This window comes from Mya arenaria, chromosome 2 (assembly GCF_026914265.1).
Source record: "Mya arenaria isolate MELC-2E11 chromosome 2, ASM2691426v1".
In the NCBI taxonomy this organism is placed as follows: domain Eukaryota; kingdom Metazoa; phylum Mollusca; class Bivalvia; order Myida; family Myidae; genus Mya; species Mya arenaria.
In genome coordinates, this window is record NC_069123.1 from 3,277,845 (window position 1) to 3,293,472 (window position 15,628).

The following is a 15,628-nucleotide window of genomic DNA, read 5'->3' on the forward strand; positions in this document are numbered from 1 at the left end:
CTTGTTCTACTATGTATTTGACATTTATTAATATCTTTGTCAGAGCTTGTCAAAATTTGCCGGCCAGGCCGGTCGCTGGTAACGTTCGGAAGTATGCAATTGTGTTGTCTCAACTAGTACAATACTCCACGTAACGAAATATAAACCGATACTCAATTATAACGGTAATTTCAATTTTGGCACAATATGTTACCCCATATGTATTCGTTTAAGTTATCATTTATTGAGACACATCACAATTATTCCCTCCTCCTCTTTACATCCTTCAATTCGTAGTATGCGTGGGTAGATGAATAATAATGTAACAGGCAAGTCAAAAATCTGCATTATAAGTATTTTAAATAATAAAATCAAATTGCAGTATAGGAAGCGTAACTGGGTTTTTTAAAGATGTTATTATAAATCGTTCGTTGATCGGTTTTTACTCGACGATACTTTATTAAACAATTTGGATACCAACACTGTATATACATATACTAAAATCTCAATCATGGACAGATTCCCACATATGAGTTTAAGAACACTTTAGAATTGATTGCCAGTTTGATATTCGCACTTTTTACAGCTTGTGATTTTTTAAAGGAAAAGCGAGTTATATTTTTAACAATGATGTTGGTTTGTTTTACTTCTTTAGCAATATGATAACTGCTGTTGGTGGTGGGGAAACGTCGGTGTTAGATGCGCTCAGGATTATCATTCTTTTAGAAAAAGATTTGGACATGCAGGTATAAAAATAAGTGTAAAAATAAACTGCATCGATGGAATCGCAATGTAATTAGTTGACAGGGTTTTGTCGAAATCCTTCGCTTCGTGTTAATTGTATCGTTTTCAAACTTAAATCTCAATATGAATCACAGACAATATGAAATTATAGGTTAAATACTCATAATTCCAAAATATAATTTATTATCCGGTTGAATGGAATTTGAAGAAACAAATCAAGGCGCTGTCAAAGTCTTGGTGTCGATTTCGTCGGAAGCGTCTTTATGCAAAGACTGTAACCATGGCTATAAATCAAATACGTTTAAGATATTCAAATTGCATAATGCAAGGTTTGGCAAGGCATATGACTTTTTTATTGTGGGGTTAATGCCCAAATAATTGGTCATTGATGTAATTTGCTACGAGGCGCTTTTCCTGACAGGTTACTATTTACTTTGAAGGAAATAGCTAGTGCATCCTTGCTCGAAGACACTGTTGAAATCAGCATGGATGAAGTCTGTGGGGATGGTAACGCTCTCGTTATGAGCTATGGCTCCAGAGCTTGTGGTAATTTCAGAGTCCTTTATTTCAGTTTTGCCTGTCTATTGTATAGGGTATATTCGCGTTGATTTCTTCTTTTTTTGCAAACAACTTTACATGATATTGTTCACTTATTGTAGAGCCTAGATTGCCACTCGGCTAAACAGGACATGAGGTGGTATTCAATATTCAACTAAAGTTAAACGTATGGTCATTCATCTTTGACTTCATTCACTCTATTGGTCAGTTATGAATAACAATAACAAGTATTCCGATTAGCCACACCGTTCTTAGATTCATTGAAGATTAATATTGAATACTAACCCAAACCGAAATTGTTTCTTGGCCAACATGACTTTGGTTGTTTTCAGAGACCCCCCCCCTCCCTTACCTTACTACTTTAAAGCAATCTACAACAAATTTATGTCTATAAATCTTTTTTTATTACAGTGCCTTGTGGCCCTGGTTGGAGGTACGATAACGAGACAAAAGAGTGTGTTCTCTGTGATTATGGGCATTACCAGAACGGCATTGCACAAACAGAGTGCATGCCTTGTGCGGATGGCAAAACGACAAATGTTCGCGGAGCTAGAGAAAAGAATGACTGTAAAAGTAAGACCCTATTAAAGTTCGGATTCATTGCACTTAATTTAGAGAAAATAAATATTCGTATATTACTTTTTGCAAATCAATTTATTGTTTCGATGTGTTGAAGCATTGAATAGTGGCGATGTTAGCCCTGCCCAAATCCACAGTGATTCAAGATCACCATTCGAACTGTGAATGCCAACACTGGGCGTTGACCTCAAAACGCAACCTCAAACCTGTTCAAAATGTCAAAAGTGTCCAATTTGGTTTGGACTGTATAGCATGCCTTTGTCATCACTACAAACCTGCAGTGCGAACGCGTCTTATTGAACTAATGAAAAAGCACGCTTCGCTATTTTTATTTTCAAATAGTTTGTTTGCTTTTTTTTAATGAACGGCTTCCTGTCAAGTATTTTTCAACAAAAATGGACCTTACAAATGGGTTAAAATATTTTTATTTTCCTTATGATTGTAATTATATTATTTAATTTTACAGTAATATATAAAACGTAACGATATATGAATCCAGTGAAAAAGGTTATTGATTTCAATGTAATCCTTCTTGTCTGAAGGTTCAATACAAAAATATCTATATATCAGCTCAAAAATGGTGATACTTGCATCTTAAAAATTATACGTTAATAGATTTTGACTATTTATGTTACCAAAAAACTGACAAAATACCAACAAAACACATTATATAATACTTTCAGTAACGTGCGACGTTGGAACATACTTTGATATTGACGTGGGACAATGTGTGGATTGTAAGCGACATTACTTTCAGAACATGACTGGGCAGCACTACTGTTTCCCCTGTCCTCTGGGATTTAAAACAGTCGGTAATCGTTCAACCAGCAATACCAATTGTACAAGTATATTATTGCAAAACAATTCTAAAACTTTATATAGACATACATACATACTCACTTTGAACGAGCATACACAAATATTTCGGACACAAATTGTGCTTGTGCTTTTGATATTTGCTTTAATACCTTTAAAAGTAATCTGTTAGATTGTACGCATGCTTGTATGAGGTAACAATCAAATATCATTCCACCAGTACAAGTAACAACACCAGAAGAGATTTACAACATCATGTTTAAAAGCTAGTCAAACTTGTAAAACTTTGTAAAATTGGGGTACAAAGTTAGCTGCGGGGTACAACCTCAGAACTACTTCCATAATATGAATTATTTTTTGCATATTGGTAGTTAAAATGACCTGCCCTCATTGTGACTCCCTTTCACACAACCTGACAAATGTTTAAAGGGCAATTAATTCGAGAATAGAATCGCTTTCAAAATGAAATTGAAACACAGTTCTACAATCAGAATCACACATTTCTAATTCCAAAACATTTTTATCAATGAAGTATGTTATTGTTTTTGCATATGTATATGTTGTTGAAATAGCGCAAATGATACTTGTAGAGGACTGCCTGGCTGGTTATGTTCGAAAACCCGAAAACCTCGAGAAATGTATCCCATGTGCGAGAGGAACCTATAGGAGTACCCAAGACGATTGCGTTCCTTGCACAGATGGAAAATACACATTGGAAGATACTATTGCAATGGACGCGAGCGACTGTAACATGGGTTAGCATTTATATTGTTTTAGCAAGATTGTATGCCTTCCCCCTGACTATTATAACAATATATTTACATTAACACTTCATTCCTTAACGACGGTTGTTGTTTATCAATTTCATATTATAGCTGTATAAATTGCAATGGCATTTCCCATCGAAATCGCGTGCGTTTGTTCGATACTTCTTTCCTGTCATTGGGCGTAATAATACTAATGGGCGGGGCATATTTACCACGGAACTATTTTTTCAATATAATCGTAGTAAAATTATTGGCGACATGCAAAACTGTAATCTGCATTAAAGCAGTTAAAACAAGATAAGCAATGATAATTTGATTGATTTTAATGTAGATGATTTCATGATGGATGGAACAGTTGAAGTAACGTTTGTGTTTAAAAAGGCTGTTAAATGTCACGAAAATGCAAAAACAGTTAGTTCAAAATAACCTCTATAACGGGTGCTTGTATGACGTCATGAGTGATGTCATTGAATAAGTTTTACATTAAGCTCGATTCGGGCCGCAACATAACTCGGCAGCTGCATTTTGTTTCGATGCCATTTTTTGCAGTGTTCATTCGTTTTGAAAGTGTTGTTTTTTCGAAAATTGACTGGATTACTGGGATTATTTACACACAATACCTATTTGGTAATCAATTAATTATCTATACAATCCTACTTTAACCATTATTTGTTTTGATAACTAATTTAAGCCTGAAAAGTTTGTAAACATGTTCTTGATAAAATGTACAGCATCTTTAGCATCAGAGAAAAAAATATTTGAAATTTTATTGTTCATTGCATACGACGTAATGGAATCATGTCCATATAAATCGTATGTTCTGAATAAAATCGACAGAAATAACTAAAGTTCGGAGGAGTTAGTAGTTTTAGACATAACTTAGTGCTTTTAATAGTCAAAACAATTGCAGAAAAAACTAATTAGTAAACACATCAGCTTGCCAGGAAAAGACAACTCAGTAGAAAATATGTAAGTTATATGTGGTTTATTTCATGTTTTGGTATTTGTATGCAGCTACACTATATATGCTAAAATATGTTTTTGTGCAAAAGTTTGCATCTTTGACCAACTTTCGGTCAAAAATCAGGTCGCTCAGCCTTCATTGTTATGATGCGGGCCCTGATAGCGCATATGTAAAACAAAAAACGGGCATTAACGGCACGTGAATTTACTGAATAATGCACGTTTCCTACCGATAACGCCCGGGTTTTTGCGTTTTATTACACCATGATAACGGACCGAAAACACACACTTTATGCAATAATACGTATTTATAATATTCTTGACCTTGAAAAGATAGAAAGTAAACATATAAATAAGGAACTATTTTATCTGTGCATTCATTGTGGTATAAAATTAGGTTACGATAGCTGTTCTAATTTACCCACCGTTGAGAACAACGAGAGAAAGAAAAATGAGAAAATGCTCTTGAATAATCAATTTATTTTAGCAGAAATGTAGATTTAAATGAATGTAAATATAAGTATTAAAATTCGACATGTTGCATTTATTGGGGTATGGTATGCAATGGCGAACAGCCTCAATAAAATGCAACATGTCGAATATTAATCCTTAAATAATACTTTTAACAAAATGGTGAAAATGTTCACTAATTTTAATATACACACACAATGACACCATTTTACATTCTACAATTATGGACTTGTTATCAAATAATCAAATTAACTAATATGATGTAATATGTACCAGTAAAAATGAAAATTAACATTTAATAGCGAATAAACACGAAGGAGAAAGTACGACATTTAAAGTGGTTGAAGGGAAGACATAGCGGTCAAAAAATGTTTCAAATTTGTCATTCGATTAAGTAACAATACATAATAAGTGTAATGTTGTGTTAAATTCGCTTACTTTTCTGTTTCAAATATTTGCGATCTTGGAGAATTCTGGAATGTTACTGCAAGGGAATGCCGGAAATGTGATTTAGGAAAATTTCAAGATGAAATGTACGAATTACAATGTAAAATGTGTGCTTCCGGCCATTCCACAAGAGACTTGGGCGCGCAAAACGACTCTTTCTGTGAATGTAAGAGCATTTTTCATTTCATACAAATGCTTATCAACTAACGAGAAATGTACTCCAAACTTGAAAATTTTGGAACAAAAAGACTTATTTTGTTTAATGCTCTGAAATACTGAAATATAAAATGAGATCGGAACTAATGCAAGATAAAGAAAGTATTTTGACAATAGTACTCATTTACGCCGATGTCTTTCATTTAAGAGGTTAAAGGCTTTTATATTTTTCTAGACTGAGTGTCATCATCGTACAAAATCGTACATATAATAGGCCCTAGCCACCTTACACTGTTTATAGGTCCTTGATACCGTTACGATGGGTATATAAAGGCTCTTGCCACATAACACAGGGTAAATAACGGCCCTTAATTCCGTCACACGGGATATCAAAGGTCCTTAATACCGCTACACCGGGTACAAAAAATTCATTGATACCGCTACAATTGATAAATACCCTACCGTGAGTCCGTATATATTATGGCCCTTTGCAGCGTTACTCGAGGTATAAAAGATACATAAATACCGCCATACCGGTCATACAAAGGCCATTTGAAATGTAACAGTGAAAGGCACTTGAAACGATACATTTGGTATATTAATGCCGTTGATTCCTGTATTCATGGTATATAATGACTATTGACATATTGCACTGGTTATATAAAGCTCCCTGATACCGTTACGTTGGGTATATATATTGGTTTGTGATACTGTTACAAAGTATTGGGGTTCTTTACGTGTTGAATTGATCAACAAAGACCCTTGATTCCGTTTCACTGTTTGTATAAAGACTATTGCCAGGTTACACTGTGTATGTAAAGTAATTAATCCCGATTTTGGGTATAAAAAGGCTATTGACACGTAAAAATGGGTATATAAAAATCCTTCATACTTAACTCTCTATGTATATAAAAACACTTAATACATTTTACTGATAATATAATGGTCCCTGTATAAAGACCATTGATACCGTTCCACTGGGTGTATAAAGATCCTTGATAACGTTCATCTTAGTGTATATTGATCATTGATTCCTTATGACTTGGTATATAAAGGCCATTGACATTTAAAACTGGGTAAACAAATGTTCTTGACATGTACAATTGGGTATATTGATGCTCTTGACTAAATGCTCTGGATATTGTATCACTGGGCATATAAAGGTTCTTGTTATGTTAAACTGGGTATACAAAAAGGCCATTGGTTTATGAAAGTCCTTTAGAAGTAACAATGGGAATAAACAGAACTTTCTTACCGCTACACTTGATATATACAGGCCCTGAATACCGTTCCATGGGGTATTTAAAGGTCCTTGATTCTGTTAAACAGGGTATATGAATGCCTTTATACCGCTACAAAGGTTATGTAAAGGTATTTTACACGGTTGAACCTGGCATACACTGGTCCTAGATAGCGTTGCACTAGTTATATAAAGGCCCTTGCTTCCATTTCACTAGGTATATAAACAAACCTTGATGCAGTTACATTGGCTACTAGTATATAAATACTTTGATACCATTTCATTTTTAATGGTCCTTGATGCCTTTACACCGGAAAAATAAAGACCCTTAATACCATTTCACTAATGGCCTTTGATACCGTTACACCGGATAAATAAAGGCCCTTGATGCCAATGCACTAGAGGCCTTTGATACGGTCACACCGGATAAATAAAGGCCCATGATGCCATTGCACAAAAGGCCTATGATACAGTTGCACTAAAGGCCTTTGATACCGTTTAACAGGTAAGCAACGTGCAAAATGAACTGCAATCGTTCCATTACTTTTGGAAACACAAAATGCATTTCATACCGTTTGTTAATTCTTAACGGTAAAATGTTCTGATTAAATATAGAATATATGAGTGGGATAAAAATAAACAAGATCTTCAACCATCCCTGGTTATATAAATTATTCGATTATTTATATAAATCCGATTATATTCCACAGATAAATGTGGACCTGGTGAAATCATTTCTGACAATGGATGCAAGAAATGTCCAATAGATACATTTCAACCAATGGATCACCCTAATTCAAGCACTGGGTGTCAGCCGTGTATGAACAATGACATATTTGAAACAGGAACAACATTTACAGGTGTTTCTGATAGCAACGACTGTACACGTAAGTATTTTTTAAATATCGAACATAGTGTGTATTTTTAATTTAAGATAAATAAGGGTGGCATACATAGTAATCGAAACGTTCGTCCGTCCGTCCATTCCTTCCGTTCATCTGTCCGGGCCAACATAGGTGTTGAAGGGGCTGTGTCCATTATGGTTAGGAGGTTTATGGTTATGTGTTTGTTGAAAAAAACAAAACAAATAACACTACACGATTAACGCACTTTTTAGAGAATGATAACAACACATAAGCCTGGTGTCCGATCGATAAGCTGCAAAGGCTTGACCGTAGGCTTGGTAGGTCAATGTGTGTGTGGTAAGTGCTGTAACGTGCAGGTCAAGGTAATATTGAGCTGAAAATATCTCCGATCAATATCAAAATGACATTTGGGCTCAATGATCTCAAATTTGATCGGTATTGACCACCAGATGAACGGTTACGGCTTTGAAGGCAGTTGGTCAATGGTTAAGGACCCAAACTATACTTTTAATATTGAGGTTGCAAAACACAACTTGCACTGTGGTTTCATTTTACAAATTTTAGATTAGCCATGTGTTTTATGACATTTTCAACAAACGGCTTTTACTTCCTAAACAGTTTGCAACGCATTCCGAAAAAAACGAATGATAAATTAGGTTTTCAAATATGTCGATTGGGAAAGGAACACTAAATATTCCCTAAATACTGCCAAACATTCGAAGAAAAACGGTAGTGTGATAGCTTTGGTGTCGTTATCATCGTGGTCATCAGCTCAGTCGGTGTGCAAACCTTAAACCTTAAACCTTGGCCATAACTTAACGAGAATAAAAGAGCAAACGAGCGTTGGATTTTGCCTCGGGGCGTTCTTGTTTAGTCCTAACATTGTGAATATCATAGGTTAAGCGTGAGAGACTCAGTGCCCTTAAATAAGGAATGCTTGTTGTGTTGTGAGTTGAACCGCGCTCGGATATATAAATCATCGTAGTTTCTTTCGTGATCAAGAAGAAGTTATATACGCTCTTGTGCTTTTTTAATAAATACATTTGCAAGTGTTAGTATAATTGCTTTTATTAACTGCTATAAAAACACATATTTGTTTTCAAAGATCAAAATATGCCTTAAATTATTTTATCAAATGTCATATAGCGTATTGTCCGTCGGGTCAGTTGATTAACGCTGTCTTTAACAACTGCATACCGTGCCCTATTGGGATGTACAAAGACAACACATTGGACAGATTTTCGTCTGAATGTACGCCATGCCCAAACGGTTCAGCAACACAAAATGTTGGAGCTTCCCATGATAGCCAATGCGCTAGTCGTAAGTTAACTTTATGGCAATTCTTTAACACGTATTCTTGTGTCATCGTATTTATCAACATGAGAATAATGTTATTTCATTCATTATGTTTCTCCACAAATAACTATCAAAATTTAAATAGTAGATTATTTTTTCTCTTCAATATATCATATATATAAAAGGATACCAAAAAATGCTGCAATCTTATGTTTGATATGTGCATCAATAAAACATGTTTCACCTTACATGACATTTATAGGATGTATAACTACCCTATTCTCTGTTGACTGAAATCTGTAAATGTCGCTGTTGTTGTTGTTGCTGTTTCTGTTGTTATTATTATTATTACTATTACTATTATTATTATTATTAATATTATTAATATTTATTATTATCTTTATTATAATTATTATTATTATTATTATTATTATTATTATTATAAATGTTGTTGTTGTTGTTGTTGTTGTTGTTGTTGTATAGTTTTCCCCTTTCTCATGAAAAATATTTTACTGTATTTTTAATAAATACCTATTACCTAATTTAATGATGGATGATCATTTGAAACAATCGAAAGGAAACAACTCTTTCACAAAATGCAGCTAAAATAAGTTAATTTTGTTTCAGAAAAATAACTACTCAGTGGTATGAATCAAATAACATTGTTCATCGCTATAATCTTAAACTAAAACTATTCTGGTTTCAGATGAAGAACAAAATAGCCTTGCTGTTATCATTGGTACTTCTGTCACTGGTGGATTATTACTGATAGTGGTCGTGGCCTTCTTTATTTACCGGTATGTATGGTTAAGGAAATAAATATATGTTTAACTGTATTACATTTATCCATATTTCAATTCACAAATTATAGCAAATATGGCGGACCGCAATGAGTAGTTTGTGGTATTGGTAAATGAATTTACTTCACTTCAGTATTCAGGCATTAGACAATGCAAAAACTATTTGATAGTAAGTCAAACATTAAATTAACATACATAATCAAAAGATAACCAGTCTCATTCCTTGAAAAAAAGACTGGATAATGTTATAAATTGTCCTAGCCTTATTTTTATACCGGTGTGTATGAAAAGGGATACAAACGACTTAGTTAATGCTGCACCTACTGCATGTATAGGCAATCCCCCATACTAAGTATTTTGTTGAATAAAAATGGACAAAATCTCCACCTTTATGTTTAAACTTTCATGCCATTGTATCAGGGTAACGATTCGATTTAACGAGTTCCTAATCAATACTAAGTGTACATCAAGGATATATTGAAAACATAGAATTTTATCAAACTCAGAAACAGGAACAAGAAGTTACCGGAAAAAGGACGTTCCGACATGACTGATGCTTCTAATCCGATGCACGTTTATGATATATTGCATGGTATGATTATATTCTTATCGCATTACAACGGGGTTTTTATATTCATAAATATGTCCAAACAGCTTTGTATTGTACATTGATCAATTGTGATTGAATTTGATTGAGACTGTTTTTGTGCAACACTTGCAATTTTTTTATTGCCAATGCATCACGTATTTATATTGGTATATCCTGAAAAACGCCAAAATAAATCACTTTACCGTCTGTCTAGATCAAAATTCATTTTTGTTGCAGACGGGGAAAATAACAAACCGAATAGTACTGACGAATATTACGTCATACCTGCGGACGTAAACATTTCAGTAACCGGAGATGCTCAAACAAGTACTGGGACGTATGCAAACGAAAGCAGTATACATGTTCAAAATACTGATACTACTTCTTCAGAAAAAGATGTCTACACTCAACTAGACGTTGATAGTTTGAATGACAAAGACAAAGATTATCTTCGTCTGTACTCGCATGATTCCATTGGGTATCTGTTTCCATTGCAACTCAGGAACATATCCGACAACGAAAACGAAGCAGGGCACAGTAGTACATCAATTTTGTAATAAAGTGGATTTCCATAACTTTACAAATTAAGACAAGTCTGTCAAAATTGATGGTGTGTTCCATTTGAAAATGAAGTTCAATTTCAAGATGTGTTGAATGATGATCATAAAAAAACATTTAAACATCGTCACACTAATTACCCATTAGTTATATAAAATGCATAAAAAACGTATAAATCACGATTTTTATAGACATATTTCAATTTATTATCACTTAATAGGTTTCAATGATTAATTACTTACATCCTGCTTAACTGCTATAAAAATGCATATGAAAAATAATAACATTGTAGTAAAGTTTATGAGAACTCTCATTAAGAACTCTTGATCTCTTTTGATCCATGAACAATTTTTTAGAAGTTGTTAATCATTAATGCTTAATACCTGTGTCGTTTGAACGCTTTTTAAATATATTCCACAGTACTAACTTACAACCAAAACATTTGCTAGGGAATAAACTACTTATACAGCGGGTTATTATTTGGAAGAAGATTTTAGCAATTTAGCCAATTCATATTGTAATTTTATTTATAATTATGTTGTCTTTGTTTATTTCTAGAGTTACAATGATGATTTTCATTATGAAACTTTATGAGCAAACATTTTTAAACCATTTATTTGCTAAGACAGACTGTGTTAGGTATTTATATTATCAAACAATAATTGCATCATATCTTTGAAAAGTTTTTGCATTAGGTGCTCTGAATTGTATTCCTTCGTCTACATTTTACTGACCATTCCAAGGCGTTTACTAACAATCCTTGATAAACACCCAAAGTTTATATATATATGTTGTCTCCTTGGTCTAGTGGTTAAGGCATCCGCCTACGGAGCGGGAGGTCGTAGGTTCGATCCCTGGCCGCATCATACTAACATACTTAAAAAGTTGGTACAAGTAGCTCCCTTGTCTGGGCTCGGTATTTAAAGGGCAGTGCATGCAAAAGTGGTTTACTCAGTACTGGTTCAACTAAGGAAATTTGTACTCCGTGTATCGGTGCTTTACACCCATACGTAAACGAATCAAGGGGTCTCTTCGAAAGAGAGCAAGGGTATCGCATCCGGACTTCCTTGTACCCCACTACTGTCTCGTCCGCGTGCTGCCCCAAAGGACCCCGTTGAAAATAAGTGCTTGCACTTTCACGGGTTATCCTTGACCGCAAGTTCTATATAAATACATACATAGACGTGTGTGTTGTTGTTCCATGTTTCTGGTTTGTGATTGTTTTTTTTTGTGATTGTGTTTTATGTCATTGACCCTTTGCCATTAAATGGGGTTTATGATTACACTTTCGACAACTGGACTTGTTTCTGTAGTTGTTCATATAAATTGTTATGAAATTAACTATGTTAAATACATTGTATCATAATTTAATTTCGACAGATGGAAACGGGCGCTGAGCATTATGCAAAGTTTACGCTATGTTTCCAAAATAACATAAACGATTGACCATTATATCGGAATACATTGAACAAATCGAACTACACAAATTAATCTATATTAGAACAGGAAACATGATTATACTTTTTTATTGCAAATCGCGTAGAAAGTTTCATATACTTATAATATGAGCTACGGGTTTGGAGTATTATTGCCGGACACGTTAAAGTTTACTTAATAACTAAGTTAAACATACTTGTAGTGAAAGGGAAACCTTTTTTGTATATTGATGAAACTTGGAAGTTGTTCACCCAATTTAAATAACAAGCAGTTCTGCTGATGTTGGCAATATATTAAGTATACACAAACATCTACAATAAAATGGTATATATTATATATAACACATTATACGTTTTATATTACATATATATCAAATTTAGAGTTGGCCTACTCATTTTAACTTAAATAGAGCTACTATGCATTTGAGATAAAGAATACCAACGCATTTAAAGAATATGTAACAAACATAAAATAAATAAGAAAAAATCACATAACAATAATGATTGCAAAGAAAAATATTACAATAAAGAAATGAATGATTGTGAATGAACTATTTGTAGCAAAGCAACTCTGACACAACACATGCAAAAATCGCTGTGATAATACAGATTGTATTCTTAATTGTGAATTATAAAAAAACATCCCCCCCCCAAAAAAAAAACAAAAAAAAAACAAACAAACAAACAAACAAACAAACACTGTTGCAAAGTGTTAAATATAAAAAAAATGTGTTGTTTAGATTTTAAGGGCAAATACAAATATTTCATTACAGACTTATTCGAACAACGATTTCTTTAAAGTTAAAAAAAAACGTTTAGTGTTTGAAATGATAAATGAACTTGATAAACATTATATTGAATAATCAAAATGAACTAAATTTCAATTCATCAATACTATAAAGAGCCTTGCTAAATTAAGGTATTTTCTATAAGATAACTGTTTTACACATTTGACAGTTAAATATACTAATTTAGATCATACACATTCACCTTTTTTGTCTTGCATTTTGATAAAAAGGTTTGTTGTCCGGTGGGGAATAAATCTTTGAATAAGTTCTTGTTAAATTTTGAAAACTTTTAAAGGCCCAATAAAAATGTAAACTTATCATATTTTAAAGTATATGTATACCTTAATGACCTCTCATAACCTTTTGACATCGTTTAATCCCAAGTATGAAAACATGGTTTTATCGCTATAACAAATATGCAATACAAGTCAAAGTATATTCTGAATTTAGCACGATAAAAGTCAAAACAACTAACTTCCATATGCCGTGTAGAAGTTTAAACTTATTAACGCGAGTTTATGTATAAAAGACTTCTCCTAACCCTTATAAAATATCTTAACCCACAGGCTGATAAACATTATATATTGAAATAACTGCTTTTCGAAGTAATATGGAGTTTTTTAAGTGAAATAACAACAGTAAAAATTGATATTTTCACAGCAATATTTTCACTGCAAACTAAAGAGTGAAAACTTTTGGATCGTCATAACAATCCATTGAAGTTATCTCCCATTGATCAAAACTAAATTGGTCACGTTTGAAAATGATGCCAAAATAATAATTTGAAATTTTGGAAAGGTTGTATCAGTTTAAATAAAGCTATGTTTGAAAAAGAAACAACTTACCGTTTATTAGAAAAATATTTATCCTGCTTTTTTCAAACGTTTTCTTTATCTTTAAATCAAAATGTTCGAACGTTTACTTTCACACAAAGCAAATTACAGACGAATTCAATTGATCGAACAAAAATGTCGTATTGAACTGTGTGAACGTAATAACTTCCTGAAAGTTATCACAACTACTAACAGATAACCTGAGGATTCTTTTACCCCACCCTCACCGCAAAATTTGTCATCAACCAAGCATGATATTTACTCTTTTACAGAAAAAAAGCCTGTCTTCAAGCGAATCACACTGGTCTCTGACAGTTAAAAATTAATACCCATATATCATGAAACAAGCTACAAAACTAAGATAAATTGTTTGAACCAATGAGTATACGCAATTGTTTTGTCAACAAGTGCGAACATTCAGTTTTTCATTCCATTAATGCTGGAGTAGAAATTTGGTCATGTATTCATGCCCAGTTTAATTTAAAGGGATTATACACCAGATTGGCACCAGAAAATGTTTTTTTTTCTGTTTTGAATCTAAGGACCATTATTTAATAAAATGTTTTACTCTTTGATATCATAATTGTAAAACAAAAAAGCCAAAACGTCGAGTTGCAATTCGACTGGGTTCGAACCAGTGTCGCCAAAATTGCATTCGGGGGTTGTATCGACTACGCTTCGAAGGCTTTGTCTAAACCGTAGAAATGCTTAAAGCTAAACACTTAACTTGGTAATATCACATGATAATATCGACTAGCCAATCAGGAATAAGAATGAATTATACTTGGTATACATACCTTGTAATCTTATTTAATGGAAAAATACGAAAAAAATGCGATAACAAATATTAGTTGTGAACTATATGGTACTTCAGTAAATAAGTCTCAATGCATTGTACACATCGATACCAATTTTATATCAGTTTTCGACAATTTTCTTTTTTTCGCTATTTCATCATACGGTTTAATCCCCTTAAAGGTGCTTTTGAGTTTTTTCGTCTTTTATTTGGAACATAGATGCAATAATTAAAGTTCATTGAATAATACAAATGAAATGTTTGCTCTACAAAACTAAAACATATTGGAAAACCTTTTCTCCACTAACCGGAAATAGACAATTGACAACTATGTCATCAGCTAAAAGTTTGCGTGAGGGGCGTTCCATGGGTAGCGGCGTGGAAAACACTCTTCAAAAAGAGGGTATTTAGAATATCAATTTAAACACAAAAAAAAAACAATAATAAAAAAAACACAGAATAATTTCAATGTAAGATCGCCACTAGTGAGAATAAGTTTTACTATGACATCATATAATCAACAGCAGGGGGTCCAACGTAATTTATTTTAACGGAAACTTAAATGAGGGAAATGTTGGATGCGGAACAAAATGGCAGTTTGTAAAAGTAGTTTGGTGTTTTTGGAGGATATTTTGACCTGGTAAGAAAGTTAATATCACTTAAATCGCAATATTAATACCCGGGAGCCAGACATGTAATCTTCTCCGTTTTTAACCTGTTTTTAGAGGCCTTAACAAAAAAGTTAGTGAATGTACACGCAGAACGATTGCTTGTTTGCAAAGAGAAAATTGCGTTACTTGAAACTAATCAAAGGGTACTATTTATTTTAGCTATTTTACCATTGAGCTTTTGCATCTTTTTTCGACGGCTTGTGCACGTATCAATGATTGTGTATAAAAATCCAAATTTCAAATTCAGTTTAAACAGTTAATTTGATTGTTCTTGT

The 15,628-nt window shown here is 33.2% G+C and overlaps 2 protein-coding genes across 2 annotated transcripts; both read left to right on the forward strand.

Annotated features, from left to right (window-relative positions):
- The first annotated feature begins 1,230 nt into the window (after positions 1–1,230).
- On the forward strand, positions 1,231–3,436 carry LOC128205232 (signal peptide, CUB and EGF-like domain-containing protein 1). Its single transcript, XM_052906742.1, has 4 exons — positions 1,231–1,269; positions 1,693–1,854; positions 2,544–2,705; positions 3,267–3,436. Exons 1-4 carry the CDS (start codon positions 1,245–1,247, stop codon positions 3,434–3,436), a joined length of 519 nt encoding a protein of 172 aa, XP_052762702.1. The 5' UTR covers positions 1,231–1,244.
- Positions 3,437–5,358: 1,922 nt separating this feature from the next.
- On the forward strand, positions 5,359–11,307 carry LOC128241699 (uncharacterized). The gene is made up of 6 exons (XM_052958742.1): positions 5,359–5,490; positions 7,431–7,607; positions 8,733–8,906; positions 9,589–9,679; positions 10,189–10,274; positions 10,509–11,307. Exons 1-6 carry the CDS (start codon positions 5,409–5,411, stop codon positions 10,826–10,828), a joined length of 930 nt encoding a protein of 309 aa, XP_052814702.1. The 5' UTR covers positions 5,359–5,408; the 3' UTR covers positions 10,829–11,307.
- The last annotated feature ends 4,321 nt before the right edge of the window (positions 11,308–15,628 follow it).

Bases quoted from the DNA above. Each gene is read 5' to 3' on its own strand.
- LOC128205232 (XM_052906742.1), top strand. From the start codon at position 1,245: ATGAGCTATGGCTCCAGAGCTTGTG. The intron at 1,855-2,543 runs GTAAGACCCTAT...TAATACTTTCAG, and splicing joins AGAAAAGAATGACTGTAAAA to TAACGTGCGACGTTGGAACA. The intron at 2,706-3,266 runs GTATATTATTGC...TGATACTTGTAG, and splicing joins CAGCAATACCAATTGTACAA to AGGACTGCCTGGCTGGTTAT.
- LOC128241699 (XM_052958742.1), top strand. From the start codon at position 5,409: ATGTACGAATTACAATGTAAAATGTGTGCTTCCGGCCATTCCACAAGA. The intron at 7,608-8,732 runs GTAAGTATTTTT...AATGTCATATAG, and splicing joins TGATAGCAACGACTGTACAC to CGTATTGTCCGTCGGGTCAG. The intron at 8,907-9,588 runs GTAAGTTAACTT...TTCTGGTTTCAG, and splicing joins TGATAGCCAATGCGCTAGTC to ATGAAGAACAAAATAGCCTT.